The 12,867-nt window shown below is 36.5% G+C and overlaps 1 protein-coding gene across 2 annotated transcripts in view; it reads right to left on the reverse strand.

The window, feature by feature from the left end:
- LOC103069416 (growth hormone receptor) overlaps positions 1–12,867 on the reverse strand; it is a 759,777-nt gene that overhangs the window by 742,021 nt on the left and 4,889 nt on the right. The window contains exons 2-6 of one of the 2 annotated variants that reach the window (XM_007447634.1): positions 12,739–12,845; positions 10,430–10,573; positions 9,147–9,278; positions 8,142–8,256; positions 2,209–2,492 (exon numbers count right to left, since the gene is read on the reverse strand). In XM_007447634.1, the coding sequence (XP_007447696.1) occupies positions 2,209–2,492; positions 8,142–8,256; positions 9,147–9,278; positions 10,430–10,573; positions 12,739–12,845 (782 nt within the window). Of the gene's footprint in view, positions 1–2,208; positions 2,493–8,141; positions 8,257–9,146; positions 9,279–10,429; positions 10,574–12,738; positions 12,846–12,867 lie in introns of those variants that run through there. The other variant, XM_007447633.1, reaches the window with a different exon arrangement.

A 12,867-nucleotide genomic window follows, 5' to 3' on the forward strand; every position in this document is an offset into this window, starting at 1 on the left:
AAAAAAAAAAAAAAAAAAAAATCTGCGTATAACTTTTAGTCAGCCCTCCATACCCGCGATTCCTCTGTATCCGGAGATGCAACCAACCACTGATTGTGTAGTACTGTAGTATTTACTACTGAAAAAAACCCCACATATAAGTAGACCCACGTAGTTCAAACCTGTGTTGTTCAAGAGTCAACTGTATTTAGAGTAAGTAAAAAAGAAAAAAGGGAGAAAGAAAGGAAGGAAGGAAAAATGGGAGAAGAGGGAGGAAAAAGAAAAAACAGTATTCTGGAAAAGAGCAATACATACAGGATATTGGCAGAAAAAAGAGAAGCCTCGGGGAAATGAGGGAGCCGGCAGAGAGGAAATGTGGAGACTAGTCTTCAACACGAAGCACGATACCTCTTTTCCTCTACAAAGGGGGGAGATGAGCAGGGAAAAATGGGTGAACAGACACTGACCTCCTCATAGTCTCTATTTTCTGTAAGACAGGACCAAGAGCCATGTGCTAGGGGAGGGGACAAAGGGCCAGAGGAAAGTAATGAGGCAAGTTAGAGGTTTGGATTAGCCACAGTGGGAAAGGGACAGGGGCCACACTAGTAACAGACGAAAGGCTTACACTGAGGACTCTTCTAAAGCTGAAGGCAAGATACTTAGAGTGATTCCACTTTGAAGGAGCTGCAGGAACTTCACATGGAACTCAGCATCCCAAAAAAAGAAGGTGGAACAATAGGATTAATTCAATGTTGAGGGACTGCAGAATGATTAGGCTGAAAGACCAGGGGAAGATGGATTTGAAGGGACTGTGGAGAGCACGTCATATGGTGCCCCATAAGGCCAAGGCTGGACAGGGAAGGAAGAAAATCTGAAAGAGGCTGATGGTGAGGAGAAAAGGGGGCAGCAAGAGGAGGAGACTATGAGGAAGCTAAAGAGATACAAAAGAAATAAGAGAGAGAAGAATCAATCAAAATGAGGAAGTAAAAAACTGGAAAGATAAGAATGTCACTAGCTATTGAAATTTAAGATTTCAGAAAGAGAAACTCAGGATGGTGATATTCATGTTGAGGCCGGGAGTTAAGTTCCTGGAATGTGATGAAGTCAATTGCCCAGAGGTGAAGGACACTGGCAGGGTATCAGACAGATCATCCCAAGACGACAACAGGAACTGAGGTAGACAGAAAGACTGTCAGCAAGATACCATGTTGGGCTCTTGGCCTTTAACACTCACCCCTACAATTAAAGACAAAAACTATTAAAATTTCAAAACATGAAAAGATGTGCTCTAAAGACATAAGACTAATGGCGGACTAACCTAACTTGGTTTTATCTTCATTACTCATTTAATAAACCGTGCATATTCTTTTAAACAAAATAGGAAAATCATTTTGAAATTTTTATAAAATGCCTAATAGACTAAAAATTTTAAATGCCATTAATAGTACGTGGTGAAACAAACAAAAATTCTTTTGTGGAGTCTTTCATTATTTATCTTATTCTGGAAATGGTACATGGATGTTGGTCACAATTTTTCATTTTGCCAATTTTTATATCTATAGCATATATACAAAGCAAAGAGGGGACTTGATTTTAATCTCTGAAGTGCAGCAAACTTCAAGACAGAGAGATTAAAAAATAATCTAAAAACAGTTAAAATGTTCAATTTTATGTTATGTATATTGTACCACAATAAAAAAAAATCTAAAGTAATAGAAAAAAACTCTTTATAGAGATAAATTGAATTTCTCCTTAGTATTAGTTACAGGATATCTGTAGTTCAGAGTGAGTTAGAATAACATAAATGCCATTTTAGATATTAAAGAATCATTTCTTCACAGGTTTAAGAATATATAGTGAGGGACTTCCCTGGCGGTCCAGCGGTTAAGACTTTGCCTTCCAATGAAGGGGGTGCAGGTTCGATCCCTGGTCGGGGAGCCAAGATCCCACATGGCTTGCGACCAAAAAACCAAAACATAAAACAGAAGCAATAATGTAATAAATTCAGTAAAGACTTTAAAAATGGTCCACCTCAAAAAAAATCTTTAAAAAAAAAAAAAAATGAATATATAGTGAAAGATGGTGATGGCCTTTTAAAAAGGGTAACCATGCTGGCTATCTTTATGTAGTGTAATGTTCCTAAATTCAGTATCAGTATGTCTTCTTTTCTGGAACTTCCATTTCCTGAGCCTTTTTGTTTTCCTGTTTGAAAAGGACTAGATGAACTTACTAGTTAGTGTGATGCTGAAAGAAGTTTAAAATTTGTTTTGCATTTGTTGTATTCCATTCTTGTTCTTTCAGGGGTCCTTCACACACAGATACATACTTTTTCAAAATTTTTTCTCCTACTTCTCGGAAATCCAAAGGTTCTCTGTGTGTAGTGTAGCTTGCTCCAGAAACACCAGTATCCACTTCATGATTTTCTGGCTGTTGATCTGCACAATGCTTCAATCCCCAATAACACATTTCTCCACTGTACATCATAGCCAGCAAATGAATGTCACTAAATATTCCTGGGAAAGTCATTTAAGTTGAGAGATTAGAATTTAAAATTTTAAAAAGAAGCCCTGGTGATTAAGACTCTAATAAAATCCTTTTACAGCATTAAGCATTTTCCCTTCTCATTTAACAGCTGTACTTAGAAAAGCCAAATATCACTAACACAATCCTCATTCCATCGGCACTTCTATCTCTATTTTATCTATAAAAGAGGTCCAATCCCACCCTCCCCCCCAAAAAGAATTATTTTTAAAGAATCATATAGGTCAGTGTGTTCATCTTTCTGGTGTTCTCTTTAGGATCTCTTTGAGAATCTACTCTAAATCGATGGAACCTCTCCCAGAACATACATCCCATATTCCGCATATAATTTCAGAGTACTCAGAGATTCCCTCAATCCCATCCATGAACACAGCTTTTATTTAGGGGTATACTCAGGATCAATAATACAGTTCCTATATTTCTACAGCAGTGTACAGAGATGATCCTGCATAATCATGTCCTTTAGAGGCCATATGATTCTAAGTTACCAAAGATGTTAAATTGTATCCAAGATGTTTTATGTTCCCAGGAAAAAGGAATACATTGCAGGATTTCCATCAAAAGTTGAAAGTGTGCTTATTATGGAAGACGGTGATTATATAATTAAACATTTATGACACACAAAGTATATTAATTTGATATAAAAACAAAAAGACCTAGAATTGTAAAGATCTAGGGATAAATTATCGACTTTGTACAACTCACCAAAGCTCTTTACACCTCAGTTTGCAAAAATCAGGATTCCACATGCCCTACTTATTTCATGGAATTTTCTTAAGAAACACATAAAATAAAAATGCATAAACCATAAAGTGCTATTAAATTATATGACTATTTAACTTCTTCAAGTCATACAATACAAATAAATGATCTATTCTACTAGACAGGTACTTCTGTGACTAGAAAAGTTTACCTCAAATAAATGAGCATCATAATCTCAGTTGCTCACCTCATTTGGCTCATCAGAAATGACTATGATAGTACTAGAGATATAAAAATAGAAGAAAAATTCAGCTTCCAAAACTGTTATAGTTTGTATTATCTTGAATCTACTGCAAGTTTTTGGTAGTCTCAGAGTTTGTCCCTATAGTTAACCCTTCACCTCACCTCCAATTCAGCTTATAAATAGTAGCAAGTGAAGGAATAAGCTTAGCAGACGAACTGATTCATTACACTGTTATATTAACAAAAGAAATAATTAAGAGCAGAATCTGAGGCTTGCATTCATGAACATATGATGGGCTACACTCTATTATGCTTTCTATGTATAAAACAACTCAGTAAGTACAATGCATATTACCCATAATCACTTCTTTTCACTTCATTTCTTCATAGTTAAAAGGTCATAAACCTCACAGAAAAAGCTGGAATAGCATTAGATGTTATTTAGAATATAAAAAGAAACAGACCTAGAATCAAGAGGATCTGGGTGTAAATTATTGACTTTGTGCAACTCACCAAAGCTCTTTAAGCCCCAGTTCGCAAAAATCAAGATTCCACATGCCCTCCTTAATTTCATGGAGTTTTCTTAAGGAATAGTTTGCTGTTTTTTCCAAATTAACGATTTTCACTGCTGAATTATATTTCATATTAGATAGGACATTTCACTGAATTTATATCCTTTTTCATTTTTGTGATCCTACACCCTAATTATTCCTCAAAAGACTGGTAGAGGGGAGTAAGGAGATAGAAGCAAAAATGAAGAGAAGGTTGAACTTTTAAGCAGACTAGAGCCTTAGGAGGAGGAGCTGAAGTAAGTCCCACAAAGTGAAGCCACTTGGGAAAGATGAGAAGTGTTTGCTTAAGGGAGAGCTGGCATCCAATTTGTGCCCAACTCTAAGTTAGCCTCATCCTTTATATTAACAAGGAATGATGGTTAAACAAGGTATACAGATATCCTTTGGAAGGGTGTTTCTGAGGAGAGAATGAATAGCTATATGCTAAAGAGTGGTTCTCAAACTTTAGCCTGCATTAGAATTACCTGGAGGACATGCTGAAATGCTGATTGCTGGGCCCCCACCTCCAAAACTTTCAGATTCAGGTATGGGATTGGGTCTATGAATCTGCATTTTTAACAAAGTCCTAGGACCTGGGGTGAGGCTGCTGGTCCATAGACTATGCTAAACTACTGTACTGCATTAAAATACCAAAGGAAGAAATGAACAACGTAAAAATTACACATTCTCCCTCTCTACTCCCCCAAGGAATCCATTACTCTGTAGCTATAGTCTTTTTGCAGCTACAAATTTTCCTTGGTATTTTTTCTGCTAATGCTCAGCATTGTTTTCAATAAAATACTTCACTTTGCACTGCTTATATCCTTGCTGAACACATCAAGAGAGTGTGGGGTGCAGGGAGGAAGAGAGTGAATAACCCATGAAGTAAAAGTGATGGCAGAAGACCTTCATAGGAAAAAAAAAGGGGCCAGACTGGCATTCTCTAGAAGCAGTGATGTCTAAATCGGACTGCATCATAATTACGGTAGGTTATAAAAATAGATTCCTGAACTCCACATATTAAATCAGAACCTGCATGTGATACACAGAAATCTATATTTTTGGGGACGTCCCTAGTGGCGCAGTGGTTAAGAATCTGCCTGCCAATGCAGGGGACAAGGGTTTGAGCCTTGGTCCAGGAAGATACCACGTACCGCAGAGCAACTAAGCCCGTGCGCCACAACTACTGAGCCTGCGCTCTAGAGCCCACAAGCCACAACTACTGAGCCCACATGCCACAACTACTGAAGCCTGCGCACCTAGAGCCTGTGCTCCGCAACAAGAGAAGCCAGCACAATGAGAAGCTTAAGCACTGCAGCGAAGAGTAGTCCCTGCTCGCCGCAACTAGAGAAAGCCCGTGTGCAGCAACGAAGACCCAACACAGCCAAAAATAAATAAATAAATAAATAAATAAATAAATATAATAAAAAAAAAGATAACATAAAAAAAAGAAGAAAAGAAATCTGTATTTTTAAACAAGCTACCCAAGCAATTAGTGATGTCAATTCAGAGCTGCTCCTTTAAGCCATCTGAAATCCAGGTTCTGGGCTAAGCTATGAGCCAAAGGCTGCTGGGAAGGGGGCTCTTCAGTCGCATAAAAAGGGCATAACCCAAGGATGTGCACAGCTGAACAATCTTTTAACCTAGTTAACCCCAGAGTTATCCTGACAAGGCTAATTTTATAAGGGCCCACAGAAGAATGAACCATAGAAATGAGATAAAAAGATTTACTGAATACATTACCTGGTAATTTTTAAAAGCTGAAAAGGAAAATTTAATGGCATGATCAAAGGACGAAATGATTATCTCACCTTGGAAAACGAAATAAAAATCATACTAAGTATACACTGTTGTGAATTTTATGTAAAATCAGGCAAATTATCATTAAGATCTGGCCACAAAAATATTTTGATGATTCATATAGAACTTTTCTCTCTAATTAGGACTAAGAATTATTCCGAATTATGTTTTTTATATTGACTAACAAAAAGTTAAAAAAAAAATTAGAACCACTCCACCAGGGCCTTAAGAGTAATTTAGCCTATGAAAAGTAGGCTTCCTGGCTTCTAATCTACATCTTGAGGAATGAAGTAGGGAGGAACAAACTGCTTTAGATGAGAGCAAGAAATCAGCACCAAAAGAGGACTGATTCCTGTGGCAAAAACTGCTAGGGAGTCTATGTTGTTTGCTGTTTCCTAGAAAAAAGAGACCCTTTCTGCGCCTTTGATTCCCCTGTTGAAGAAGCAATGGAAGATAGAGGCAAGTGTAATCAATTATAATCCAAGAGAAGACACCAGTATCACAAGCATCGTGATAAAAAAATTCTAGGCCATGAGAATATATGACTTTATGACTAGAAATGGGAGAATAAGGGAAATTGGTGACTTGTGCTCTTTTCTTTGGTTCTAAATAAGCTTTAATGCCCCTCTCTATTTGTCTTTTAAATCAATCCATGTGGGTGAGGAAATTTTAGAAAGATCATTTTTAATGCAGCTAATCGGTTCACTGGTTACCTGGAATAAATATTTCCCACAAATAAATCAAAACACCCCATGTTTGTCAAAACATCATGCCCACTGAAGGAGCACCTTATATTCACAAGTTTTTTTAGGACAAGCTACTTTCCTGAATAAACTGAAGGTAACAACTTTTGGACAACAGTAGCCAGTCATATGTTAATGGCTCTTAAATTATGGTGTTTTTTTTCTGTGTGATGTTTTCTAATAGAAAGGAAAAGCCTATAGAAGCTAACAAAGAAAGAATTAAATACACTTATAAAATTAAAACACAGAATTTTCCCTAAGAAGTTTTCTTCTTATTCCCCATGTTTGAATTTTCCCCATCAAAATTTCCCCAAAATTTCAGATGAAGCATAAAAGAAAGTTTACACAAAGAATCTAACATCACTTGCCAGCTATGTGACCTTATCAGGCTTATCAGGACCTCAGTTCTTCCATTTGCAAAAAGAGACGCTAAAAGTAAGTGGTTCTTCCCTCTCAAACCTCAGTCTAACACCCAAATGATGCTCTATATCCAGTTCGTAACATTTTTAAGTGCATATAAGTTTATGACAGAAACTAGCAGTTACCACCCAATATTCATTCTTCCTTTCTTTCTTAGTAAAGAGACATTATTTGGGATGGCAATGTATCATGTAAAGGGCTATACATCCCAGATTCCCTTGTAGCTATACGAAGCCATGTGATTAAATTCTGGCCAGTGAAATGTAGGTAGAAGTGTTCTAAGTGTTGTAACAAACTTGAGAAGGATGAAAGAAAGACTTGGCTGAAAAAAACAGCCTTTTGCCATTCCTATGGACTGGAACACAGGTGAGACGGAAGGAGCTCCAGCAGCATCTTGAGATACTGAGAATGGAAGCAATGTCCTCAACAGGGATGCATGTTGCACAACTCTGGCAAGTACTGTTTACATGCATTCTATATAACTCGCCTCCTGAAGCTGTAGCGCTCCACTTTGAAAGACGATGGAGGAAAAAGATAGGAACCTGATGATGCCATGAAGCCACCATAACCAGCTCTAGACCTTTTTGAAGCGAAAAAGCAGTAAATTTCTCCTTGTTTAAAAGTTACTTCCAGTCTCAGGACTTCCCTGGTGGTGCAGTGGTTTAGACTCCGCGCTCACAATACAGAGGGCCTGGGTTCAATCCCTGGTCAGGTAACTAGACCCCACATGCATGCTGCAACTAAGAGTTCTCATGCCGCAACAAAGAAGCCCGCCAGCCACAACAAAGGAGCCCACCTGCCACAACTAAGACCTGGTGCAACCAAATAAATAAATAAAATAAATTTTTAAAAATAAAATAAAAGTTACCTCCAGTCTCTGTTACAATTAGCTGAACCTAGAGCAGGATCCAGGCTTTGTGGGGATGCAAAGTAAGTAAAAGCAACATGATATATTACTGTCCCTAAATTACTAAGCAGAGATTAGCAGTATTTCTCTATATTACGTGAGAAGATTTTTTTAATTGTTTAAAAAGCCCTTTTATTATTTTTCTGTCCATATTGTAACCTGAAATTTATTTCAATCAAAGTTAAATCTAGTAAACTTCTTAAAATTTAAAAATGCTTTAAAACACTTAGAAAACTACAAAAAGGATCACATTACCTTCACTCAGTAATTTAGCTGTGTCTAGGTCTTGGAAAGAAACTCCTTCACTTAACTGGATGGGACACCGAAAATTCAGCATCTGTAGCAAATAACTGATTCCATCAACAAGGTACTAAATGAAAGTCAAAGACAAAGAATACAAGTATTAGATGCAGAGTTGTAGAAACTTCAAATGTTAATATTTTTACTCAAGAGAATATTGGCTAATATACAGATATGTCATATGATTATTACATTACAATATAAGGACTTATTACCCCAAAACTTTTATAAGTATAACCCTCCAATTAGTGAAAGAGTATGGGAAAAAAAGAGAAATCATTAACCGAGAACACATGATTCAGTAATATACTTGTCAAAAATGTCATCAGAGCAAGAAGAGGTTAAAGATAATAAAGATGTGTTCAAAAATTTGTTAAAAATATGGATGTACTTTATTACAATTTAGAAATATTATGATCAAACTTTTACATCTGAAAGTGTGACCTCTCATTTGCAGGCCCACATAAACCATGTGTACAATCAACCTAAGTTAGGAAGGATCCTTAGTGATACAAATATTAAGACAGGATCTTTGGATTTACTGATTTGGTCAGAAGAGTCAAGAAAAATCAGAGGGCCACAATTTCCTAGGAGCAGGGTCATGTGGGATCTTTAGGTGTGATCTGCTGATAGAGAGAGGCTCACAACCAAGTTTGTTTTCTTCAGGCCAAAAATATGCTTAGAAATTAATATAGATTATCTATCTTGTACGATAAAAAATAAAAATCCAGAACTCAAAAAAAAACATATAAAACTTCCCAGTTTACAGAGGGCTTTTACATGTTATCTTATTTAATCTTCACAGTAATTCTAATTTGTTTAAGATTACACAGCTGGTAAGTACAGGCCTGGAATGCCAACCCAGGCCCTTTGATTCCTCTACTCTTAATCCTGTACTGAACAGCTTTTGGAAACCTATAAATGTCAACAGTAAAAAAGGTATGAGGAATGCTTTTTCACCTTTTTAAGCAAGCTAGATTTTCTTGTGAGCCATTCTCCCTTTTTGGTCATAGAATGACAATACATGTAGAGTAGGGCTCCTCGTCTCCAAGAGAGACATTCCAGGAGTTCATCCCCAAGCAAATCGCAGTGCTGAAATACAACAAAGACACAGCTAAAAAGAGAAACTTCGTGTCTGTAAAAATCAAAATTAAATTTCAAAATACTGAGCAATTAAAAAATACTCATTTCACAAAATTTGCTCTTTACTTAGCAACCTACACAGGAATTCCTTACTCTGAATCAATTAGAAATATAGAAATCTATTGCTACGCAAAAATTAAAATAACTACTCCAATTTACAAATACTTCTAGAAAATTGATGTTCAAGTATTTTAGTAGCCAATTCTCTAATATATTTGAAATATAAGTATTCCATAATCTGACTGAAAATATAAGTTTTCAGAAATATATGTTACTTGAAACAATTTCTACTACTGCTAAAATAAAACAATGAAAAGATATACACAAAAACAATTTTAATAAATCAAACTTTTACTATGTGGTATCATTTAAAACTTGGGATTATTTGTTTCCACAGTTAGCATTCCCTGATAAATACAAAGAGCAACAAAGATAACTACGTAGAGAAAGCCAGTGGACAGTTCAAGATGAGAAATTATTTGCTTGAAAGAGTAGCCAGGGCTAGAGACAAAAATCTTGGAATCATCTAAACAGAGACAGCAGTAAAAACAAGTTGTCAAGCAAAGACAAACTACAGACTATCAGAGGATTAAGGAGATATCTTTGGGGAGTGCCTATGTTTCCAGAATGGAAGAGAGGGGAGATGCTTGAAAAAGAGCAAGAGCAAGGCTTCTTAGAGATGAAGAGGAGCATGCAGGGCCTCCAAGGGATGGGGTGATCATTGGTAAGAAAGGCAACAAATGTCTAGGCAGAAGAAGACTGAAAGGACGAGAGATGTGGTATTAGGTTACTAGGGACCTTCAAGAAAACACAGCATCTGTAAAAGTAAAGGGAGCAGAAACAGCAAATGCATATGTTTAGAAAATTACTAGGCACTGTAGTTACAATATAATTCCATCAAACAAACATTCTGAAACATATTTACAAAAATATGATACTTGAGTTGTGACATCAGTCTGAAATGTTCAACTCTTATGTCCCTCCTTCAATCTTAATTTAAAACAAAGATACATTTAAGAAAAAAAAAATACAGATTCTAAAGGGTAATATAGCAGTAATCAGCAGCATTCCACCATAATTCATAGTTGTGCAAAACTTACTTTTGGATGCATATTATTTTCTTTAACCAAAATTTCTGGTTCTGAAAGAAAATTGATCAACTCTTTTACTTTTTGTGAAGAATCTTCAGGAAAATCTTCATCTACTAGCTTGTTCTCCTCAAAATATGTCATGTCCAAAATAGCCTGAAGTAAAAGAGAAAAAAAAGTATAAATGATTTCAACTCGAATGAATAATTCTTATAGTTTAATCTTACATATATACTTTATTAGACATTTAAATCTTCTAGCACAGTATTTAAATTTAAGTAGTCAAAATATCTAGCTATAAATATAATCTAAGATGAACTTTATAGTAAACTTCATAGGATTTTACTAAAATACTGAATTAAGATAATCTAGTTTCCCTCAAAAAGTAAAATGGGTATTTATGTTTTAATTCAGGTAAGCTAACTATATACAATATAATTATGAAAAGTGTGATTATTATAGTCTTTGCTATTTGTACATATATACTTCCTGAACATTTTCTAAATGCCTGCCATATAAAGACAAGGTCACTACCTCTAGTTTTGTATACTGAATCTTCAAAGGATTACCTGTTTCTCAAATGAAGCACCAGCACTTTAAAACTACCCAATCCTTTTTCTTTGTTTAATCTACTGGACTAAGACTAAGGAAACTGAGTTCTAACAAAGGACAAGTCACAGTTTATCTTTTTTTTGGAGCCAGTTTCTTCATTGACAAAATGAAGAAACTGATCCAAATGCCTTTCAAAGTCCCTTGCTTTGAGGGTAAAATGAATTAACATATGTAAACACTTCCAACATTACCTAGCACACGGCACTACTTAAGTGTTAAGTGCTCTTGTGTAGTAGGCCTAAGCCAGGAAGGGAGAGATCATCATCCTAAGGAAAATGACCTGTTGATTCAGAACCATAAGTAAGATCCAAAGAGGTTTGGGGAATTTTAATCTACATTTCTAATTCTTTTGCCTTATTCTTAGAAATAAGTTAAAATGTTTAGAACTCTCCCAGGTGAAAGAAACAAGGCAAGCAAGGAACCTTCTGAAATAAGAGTCAGGCAAATTTCTCCAAAATTATAACAGCTCTCGGGGGTTTGTGGGTAGTTGTTACAGGCTCATTCAACCACATTGGAAGGCAGAAAGCATCTCCACGTACCTCCTAACAGAAAGCAGAGTGTCAGGAACCTAAGTGCTATGAATGTGTAGTTTGGAAACTTGACTAAGTTTACTCTATTTCCTATAAACCACTTCATCTTTATTATCCCTTGGCAATCAAGTAAGGGCATACGAAGCACTCTGTCAACTATAAAGTGCTATACAAATGTTAGTTACTATAATAAAATTATGTTTGTTTGTTTTTTGCTGCACTGCACAGCCTGCGGGATCTTAGTTCCCTGACCAGGGATTGAACCCATGCCCCTTGCAATGGAAGCACGGAGCCTTAACCGCTGGACCGCCAGGGAAGTCCCTCAAAATTATGTTTCTTAGTGTCCACTTGCCTCAGCAGTGCTTGAGAAAACTGAGAAACAGATCTTATCTGTAGAAAGGTCTGAATTTGAAAGGAAAGTAAAAAAGGGGGGGAACAGAAAAATCTTATGGACTTGCATAACAAAAGCACAGGTAGTCAAGTTGAGAATCCAAAGGAAAGGTGAATTTCACGGAAAAAAAAATAATCAGAGCCCTTATAGAAACCTCCAATCCCTCTGACTAACCTTTCACACCTTGGGAATTGCACATTTGTGTGTTTTTTTGTTTTGTTTTGTTTTAATTAATTAATTTATTTTTGGCCGTGTTGGGTCTTCGCTTCTGTGCGAGGGCTTTCTCTAGTTGTGGCAAGTGGGGGCCCCTCTTCATCGCGGTGCGCGGGCCTCTCACTATCGTGGCCTCTCTTGTTGTGGAGCACAGGCTCCAGACGCGCAGGCTCAGTACTTGTGGCTCATGGGCCTAGTTGCTCCGCGGCATGTGGGATCTTCCCAGACCAGGGCTCGAACCCATGTGCCCTGCATTAGCAGGCAGATTCTCAACCACTGTGCCACCAGGGAAGCCCCATTTGAGAGTTTTGCTTAATTATCTATAAAGGGAAGCAATACTGTTATCTGCAAGATTTTTTTCCTTTTTTATCAACACATCCAATAAACTTTTCTTCTTTGTAAGGATACTTACTGCCTTACAGCTTCAAGTCTGTATGCTTTATACATACAGTTTTTTTTAACACAAACACTTTAAATAGAGAATAAACTGCTTTCATCACACCTCAATTTTGGAGTAACCCTCTTAAATAAGCAAACTGCCTCAACAACGTCAGAAACCACATCTGTTTCAGTACCTGTGTGTAAAGTTCAAGAAGATTTGATGGATTTGAACATTCTTTGTCTTCTCCACACAGAAGTTTCAATTTTTCTAGAGCTGCAGAGGCCCGAATTAAAAAGTGATCTATAAGAGATAAAAACATGAT

Source organism: Lipotes vexillifer, unplaced genomic scaffold, assembly GCF_000442215.2.
Source record: "Lipotes vexillifer unplaced genomic scaffold, Lipotes_vexillifer_v1.1 scaffold386, whole genome shotgun sequence".
In the NCBI taxonomy this organism is placed as follows: Eukaryota; Metazoa; Chordata; class Mammalia; order Artiodactyla; family Lipotidae; genus Lipotes; species Lipotes vexillifer.